This window comes from Hemiscyllium ocellatum, chromosome 2 (assembly GCF_020745735.1).
Source record: "Hemiscyllium ocellatum isolate sHemOce1 chromosome 2, sHemOce1.pat.X.cur, whole genome shotgun sequence".
In the NCBI taxonomy this organism is placed as follows: domain Eukaryota; kingdom Metazoa; phylum Chordata; class Chondrichthyes; order Orectolobiformes; family Hemiscylliidae; genus Hemiscyllium; species Hemiscyllium ocellatum.
In genome coordinates this window covers 136,528,380-136,536,516 of record NC_083402.1, presented here as the reverse complement: position 1 = coordinate 136,536,516, position 8,137 = coordinate 136,528,380, and the positions used below count along the sequence as shown (strand labels likewise).

The window sequence follows — 8,137 nt, the reverse complement described above, 5'->3', positions numbered from 1 at the left end:
TTCTTCCTCCAGGTATCGGTGGAGGAGGCCCAGGACCTGTATGTCCTTCATGGATGAGAGGGGGAATTGAGGTGTTCAGCATGGAGCGATGGGGTTGGTGGGTGTGGGTGCCCCAGAGCTGTTCCCTGAATGATCTGTGATTAGATTTTTGCAGATTGTTTCAGAAATCATCTCTGGGACATACACCCGCCACACTTCCCTGGATGTATTTCTGAGAATATCTGAGTGGCACAATGGTTAGCACTGCTGCCTCACAGCGCCAGAGACCCAGGTTCAATTCCCACCTCGGGCAACCGTCTGTGTGGAGTTTGCAGATTCTCCCCATGTCTGTGTGGGTTTCCTTCCACAGTCCAAAGATGTGCAGATTAGGTGAATTGGCAATGCTAAAATTGACCATAGTGTTAGGTATACGGCAATGGGTCTGGAAGGGTTGCTCATCAGAGGGTCAGTGTGGACTTATTGGGCCGAAGGGCCCTTTTTCCACACTGTATGTAATCTAATCTAATATCCTCCTTCAGTACAACTGTAATGCTATCCCTTATCAAAACTGCCACTCCCTCCCTTTCTGTCCTTCCTGTAACATTTGTATCCTGGGACATTAAGCTGCCAGTTGTGCCAATCCCTGAGCCATGTTTCTGTAATTGCTTTGGTATCCCAGTCCCATGTTCCTAACCATGCCCTGAGTTCATCTGCCTTCCCTGTTCAACCCCTTGCATTGAAATAAATACAGTTTAATTTATCAGTCCTACCCTGTTCTCTGCTTTGTCCCTGCCTGGCCTGACTATTTGACTTGCTTCTTTTCTCAACTGTACCGGTCTCAGAGCAACCTCTTTCCTCACTATCTCCCTGGGTCCCAGTTGTGACAGGGCAGATGCTTATACCAACATCCATGCATCAACATCATTTCTACACCAATGGTAGATTCCATAATGGCTCCTGCAGATTGGAAAATAACAAATATAACCTCACTATTTAAGAATGGAGAGGTAAAGTTACATTGGTAACTGGGAAAATGCTGCAATCTGTTAGAAAGGATGTGATAACTCATCTTGTAAGAATAATTATAGGATGGAACAGAATTGACATGGATTTATGAAAGGAAAACCATGTTTGACAAACTTCTTGGAGCTCTGAGGCAGTAACTAGCAGAATAGATAAGGACCATCAGTGGATGTAGACTTTCAGAATCCTTTCAGTTATAGCCCAAACTAAGAGGTTAGTAAACAAATTTAGAACCATTGAGATGCAGGTAATATACTAGCATGGATTGAGAATTTGTTAACAAGCAGAAAACAGGTCATTCTCAGGCTGACAGGCTTGGCAAAGAGATGTCACCAGGATCAGCCTTGAGCCTTAGCTGTTTACATCACAATCCATATCAATGACTTGGACATATGGATAGGAGTTGGAAGCAGAGATTTACATAAAATAGAAGTAAATTTAGAATGGATGCATGAACGTTGAACAGAGAGAGAAATTCAGGAGTGTTAACTTATTAATCAGGTAAAATAAAGACAGACAGAAGGCGCATTCAAACTACATGATACATATCAAAATACAAAAATTAGCTTACTAGAAGAAAAGGAGTTTTGAAGAACTGGTTAGGAAACTTGAGGAATTTCTTTGGCTGTAGGGTTTTAGTAAAGGGACGAGCTATGGTACTAAGTTATGGTACTAAGTGGATCAGTTTCAAAATTGAGCTTGGGTAACTAAGGGGGTTACCCTAAACCTTCTCTCATTGACATTCACACTTTCAAAGTTTACAAAACTATTATAATTTCAGGACATATTAAAAATATACAGAAATAAGATATTTAAGATGCATAGAACACAAGTCACAATTATCAATAAGATCAGTACAATTCTTAAAATTATATTTTAGCAACTTTACTGGACACACTGATTAACACTTCCTTTCATAAATATGCTGAGAATGATGACGACAACAATAATCAATTCACCAACTGAAAACACAAGTACAATATACTAGTTTCAGTTTTCAGACTTGATACTGAATTTTTGCATTAAAAAAAGTACACAGTAAAAGGTCAATTATAATACAGCTTGCAACACTGGAACCAAATTTACAATCTCGCACTAAAATCTTACTGTACATACAAGCACCACGTGTATACACTGAAACACAAAAGGCAGCAAATACTTTGATTTAAAAGAGAATAAATCACTTTTGTTAGTTTATAAAAGCTTTGCGTCAAAGCTAACAAAATAACAAATCAAACAGTTGTTTCTTCTCAAAAAATTTCTTACAAAGTTGCAATTGATTTTGTCAATTTTTTGATATGGTTATTAATGTTGCACCAGTAGGAATTGCAAAATCAAACTATCTTGATATGAAGATAATATTTAGGCTAACAAAGAAGGATGCAGTCACTTATAAATGCACACTAGTGCAGACTATCAAATGTCAATGGAAAACGTAACAACTCAGCATATCTGGCGTTGGTCGTTAGTTGATGTTATTGCAGTCTTTTTTTGGATGAATTCTAGAATGCAAACATTCTCCCCTCCAGCAACTGTTGGCATGTGTATCTCTCACCACTGCTGCCAGCTGAAGTCATCGTTCGTGCCAAAAACCATAAAAAATCCCAGAATGGTGGCAAAGATGATTACATTGCCCGTTAGCACCAGAGAACATGCTCCCCATTGAATCTGAAATTATATTAGAAAAATAACAGTTTAAAAATAAATACTTCAGCACATCTATAACCAAAAACATCTGAGCTGGATACAACACTGCAGTTGTGGTCTGAGGTTGTGTAATATTTTACATGATTTTGTAATGGTATCATGTGTGATTTAAATTCACATTTATGTTCTGCGAATTGTGATTCTGTTTGTGATTTAACATTGAGATTTTCTAAGTATTCAGACACTGTCTATGATTTAGCGTTTTCATTTTGCATCTGATGTAAGTTCTATCTAGGGTCTGTTAAGGTCCGTTTCTTATGTGTGGGATCAAGCACACAAACTAAATACAAACCTTTGAACACATGGAAGCCTTACACAGTTGATTTCTATTACACACGGTTTAAGTAAATCATAGTCAATAAAAGTGAATTAAATGAAATGGACACATCTCCTGAACAATTTTGAGAATCATACAGATTGAAGGAGACAATGATACAGTTTTATTTAATTTTCAGGATCATTTAATAAAGGCCAACTTGTAACACCTTTAATTAAACTGACTGTGACTGGGTAAGTGTTAAAAACAAACAAAAAGTGTGACAATGCTCAGTTAGCATTTCTACAGAACAAGTTAACATTCTCAGGTTGGATATTGGAAAGTAGTAGAGAAGTAGTGACAAACACAGACAGGCTCAAAGTTTCCTGGTGTCAATCAGGTTGTATTTTCTCACTTCCATCCCATTTGTAAGGGAGAAGGGAGGATAGCGTGATGGCTATCCACCCAGAAGTGCAGGTAAAGGCCAGCAGATACCCACTGACCACAGTCTCAAGCACACAGGCCAGGGCTCAACAAACCCCCAAGCTACTTTACCAAAATTATGATCCAGTTGCTGTGACCGTTTCAATTTTAGAAATGTGTGAAAAGCAATGAAAGGGCATCTCCCATATGCACTTCTTTTGCTTGTTGCCTGTATCAGAAGAGGACACTATTCAACTTCAAAAGACTGCTCACAACCCTTAACTGGATGGTATATTTGCCCTTGAGTCATCATTCCATTGACTATGCAGAGTAAGAGGGTTGAGATGTGAATCTGATTATATGATCAGGATTCTGATGTCAAAACACATTTCCTGCCCTGTGAGAATAATCCTTCATGCGAACTATAACAATTTTGTAATGGATCATCAGCAGTGAAAGAAAAGTGTTTCTCACCCTGAAAACTAGGGTTAAGGTCACGGAAGATTTCATTTGCCGAATATTGCTTATTTGCATAAGATTATATGTCCACCTGCAAAGTTATGCTGTGTGTTAACATTATTGGCAAATTTGACATTCTTGCATTTGCATCACAATCCAAGTGGTTTAAACATTTACAAAAATAGCTGTATAAATTACGTATCGTATTAATAGATGCATACGTGTGTAACAGATTAGAATTAGAACGAGATGCTTCAAAAAACACAATAATTAACTTTAGACTATGCTAGGTTAAAGTCTGTGTAATGTAATGAAGTAATTAAGATGGCAAATAAGATGGGGATGTAGAAAGCAGACTTGTTCTACCAAACTAATGGATCTTGAAACTGAATTAGTTAGACCACAAAGTGTATAGATTTGGTCACAATTCTACAAGGTATGCATAAATGTCAGAAGAACAGCAAGATGTTTCAGCTTGTAAACTCCATCTGTTTAGTACTGCAAGATGATGGGTAAGGAGGGCATATATGTTCTATACACTTATAAATTGTATATTAAAATTCTTAGGTTTGGATGCACTTCCTGTCAACTTAAGCATACATTCCTATTCCTTTACGTATTGAAAGTATGTGCTGTATGCAAATGTGTCACACTTCAGTGGTCCTATATCCTGTGCAGTATTAAGTTTAAGATCTTGCTCTAGATATTCCTTTGGGCATAGAGTCACTTAAATAAACGTTTTCAACATGTTGAAGAGCATGCCTGGACTGTCCAGTACATTAACCTAGAAGCAGTAGCATACCACCTCCCCACTTTTATTTTTAAAAAGTGACAAATAATTAGCAAAAAATGAAATTATTGAACAAAAGTATACATTGGTTAATAGAAACAAGGGTTAAGTAACTATTAATTGTAATCTTTTAAAGTATCAGCTTTTTAAATGTGCAGTGTGAATGGAGGTGAGCATGTACAGTTGGCAAATATCATTGGATCATTGCTGTCAATAAACATTTTGTGTTCAGGACTTGTTGCATTCCAGGAGGATTCCAGCAGATTAGAAAACCACTAATTAAACAGAGGTGCCTCTGTTTAAGAAGGGAGGGAAAAAGAAAGCAGGAAACTATAGACTAGTTATCTACTGTGGGGAAAATAGTCCACACTGCCCCTCTGAAGAGTAACCCATTTCCCTCTGACTAATGCAGCTAACACTATGCGCAATTTAGCATGGCCAATTCACCTGACCTGCACATCTTTGGACTGTGGGAGGAAACCAGAGCACCCGGAGTAAACCCACACAGACACGGGGAGAATGTGCAAACTCCACACAGACAGTCGCCCGAGGCTGGAATCGAACCTGGGACCCTGGTGCTGTGAGGCAGCAGTGCTAGCCACTGAGCCATCCAAAAGAATAGCTAATGCAATCAACAGAGTCAGCATGGTTTTGTGAAAGGGGAATCATGCTGGACTAATTTGCTGTGGTTCTTTGATTACTGAAGAAGCAGAGTTGAAAAAAAACTTGTTGATATAATGCATTTGGATTCCCAGAAGGCGTTCAATTAGATGTCACATATAAAGTTATTGCACAAGATGGGACCTTTTAAAATTGGGAGTAATGTATTACCATAGATTGGGGATTGGTTAACACACAGAAAATAGAGTTGGGATTAATGGGTCTTTTTCAGGTTGGATTGATACAAATATGGATGTAAGTTAGCTCACTGAGTTGGAAGTTTTGTTTTCAGATGTTTTGTACTAGGTAACAGCATCGGAAAGAGTCTCCGGTGAAGCACTGGTGGTATATCCTGCTTCTCTATTTATTGGTCTTGGTTTCTTAAGGTGGGTGATGTCATTTCCAAGACCTATAAGTAGACAGGCGGAACATACCACCAGTGCTTCACCAGAGACTCTCAATGATGACATTACCTAGTCATGGTGACAAAGCGTCTGAAAATGAACCTTCAAGTTCAGTGAGCTAACTTACATTCTTATCTTCAACCTGAGCAACAAGTCTACTCAAAGATGTAAATATGGCAGAGTGGTTCCACAATGATTAGTCCAAAGGCCTCAGTTATTTACTATTTATACTAAGGACTTGGAGGCAGGAGCAGAATGCAACATATCCAAGATTACTGATGAAACAAAAATAGGTGGCAGGGCAACTTGTGATGAAGATATAAAAAATTAGCAAGGGGTACAGACAGGTAGAATGAATGTATGAAATCCTGGGCAGATGGAGTTTAATGTAGGAACATAAGAAGGGATGCATTTTGGCAAGATCACCAAAAAGCTATTATTTAAATGTAGAAGGCTTTCAAAAAGTGCAGCACAAAGAGATCTGAGTATTTATGCATGAAACACAAACACTTAGTATACAGTACTGCAAGTAATTAACAAGGGAAATAGAATTCTAACCTTTATTTCTACGGCTTGGAGTTTAAAAACATGGAAGACTCATTACAATTGTACATGAGGCCACATCTAGATATCAGGTACAACTTTATTAAATCATATTTAAGGAAAAATGTATTACCATTGGAACCAGTTCAAAAGAGAAACACTAGGCTGATTTCTGGAGAGGAGGGGTTGACTTATCAAAAACAGCTAAATAGTTTAAGCCTTTATTTACTAGTGTATGGACGAATGAGACATGATATTATACTCTCTTCCATCCTCTCCTGTCAGGCAAAAGATAAAGAAGTGGGAATGCATGTACAAACAGATTCCCTGCTGCTATCAGACTTTTGAACAAACCTCTCAAGTGTTAACTCTGGTCTCCCTCTCTGCAGCTGTAGCACTATTCTGCAGTCTGTCCTGCTATCCTGATACACTTCGTATGGTACAAACTGCCCGTACAGCATGCAAACCAAACATTTCTCACTGTGTCTTGGTACATGTGACAATAATAAATAAATCAAAGAAACAAAATTCTAAAAGGGCCTGACATAGTAGACATTGAGAACATACACTCATGGAGGAATATCAAACTAAGGGACATAATTATAGAATAAGGGGGCACACATTAAAAATTGCGATGCAAAGGAATTATCTCTGCCAGACAGAGTGAACATCTCTTGTGAATGCTAGATTGTTGAAAATATTTAAAGAGGAATCAGATAGATTTTTGAAATACCACAGAGTTGAGGGCTCTGATTAGCTGACATGAAACAGGAGCGGATGCCTACGGCAGATCAGCCAACTCTTGATGAATTGCAGAACTAGCTTGAAGGGCCGAATGGCCTGTTCCCATTTTTTATGTTCTTATTCCAGCGATGCCCATATCCCACAAAAAGAGACACAATGTCCTACCTTTGCGTTTACAAAAGGGCTGGTACCTGTCTGCCAACTCTTATGGAAACCCAGACCACAGACTTCACAGCCCATTCAGTGTGAGATGCTTCTTGCCTATTGTACATTGTTTTGGACCCCTTTTCTTAGGAAGGATGTACTCGCCCAGGAGCCTGCTCAGAGGAGGTTCATGAGAATAACATTTGAGAACTCTGGGTTGAGACTCGATGGAGTTTAGAAGGATGATGGGTGATCTAATTGGAACATACAGAATACTGAATGGCCTGGACAGAGTAGATTTTGGGAAGATGTTTCCATTGGTCAGAGAGACTAGGTCCTGAGGGCATAGCCTTAGACTAAAGGGAAAACCTTTTAGAATGGAGATAAGGAGAAACTTCTTCAACTAAGGAGTGGTGAATCTATGGAATTCACAGAAGGCTGTGGAGGCCAGGTCATTGAGTATAATTAAGACTAAGATAGATTGGCCCTTGAGGATCAAGGGTTACGGGGAGAAAGCAGGAGAATGGAGTTGAGAAACTTAACAGTCATGATTAAATAGCGGCGATGACACAGTGGGCTGAATGGCCTAATTTCTGTTCCTAGGTCTTATGGCCTTGTATGACCGAGATAAAAATCAACAAGTGCAGGAAATACCAGAAATACTCAGCAGATTTGACAGCAGCTTGTCTTTTGTCTGAGCACAATACTGATTTCAATGATGTTAAATCACAACTTCCAAATTCACTTTATCTGGTTTTTTTCCCCTCCCATTTACTTCATTGGTTTGTTTGTGTGGCTGCTAGCTATGACATCTTTCATACCAACACAGACATCTTCTGGTCCCTTGATCTCCCAGCCACACCTTCTTGCACTTGCTCAAAATTATTACATATCCGATTTTTCTCAGGGCTGATAAAAGTCATAGATCTGAAAGATGATTTTTTTTCTCTATTGATGCTGTCAGACATGCTAAGTATTTTTAGCATTTTTCGTCTTCATTTCAGA

The 8,137-nt window shown here is 38.7% G+C and overlaps 1 protein-coding gene across 1 annotated transcript in view; it reads right to left on the bottom strand.

Annotated features, from left to right (window-relative positions):
- Window positions 1-1,901: 1,901 nt before the first annotated feature.
- The window catches only part of leprotl1 (leptin receptor overlapping transcript like 1), a 120,894-nt gene continuing 114,658 nt past the window's right edge, over window positions 1,902-8,137 (bottom strand). The window contains exon 4 of the mRNA XM_060846411.1: window positions 1,902-2,670. Within this exon, the coding sequence (XP_060702394.1) occupies window positions 2,554-2,670 (117 nt within the window). The 3' untranslated portion in view covers window positions 1,902-2,553. The remainder of the gene's footprint in view (window positions 2,671-8,137) is intronic.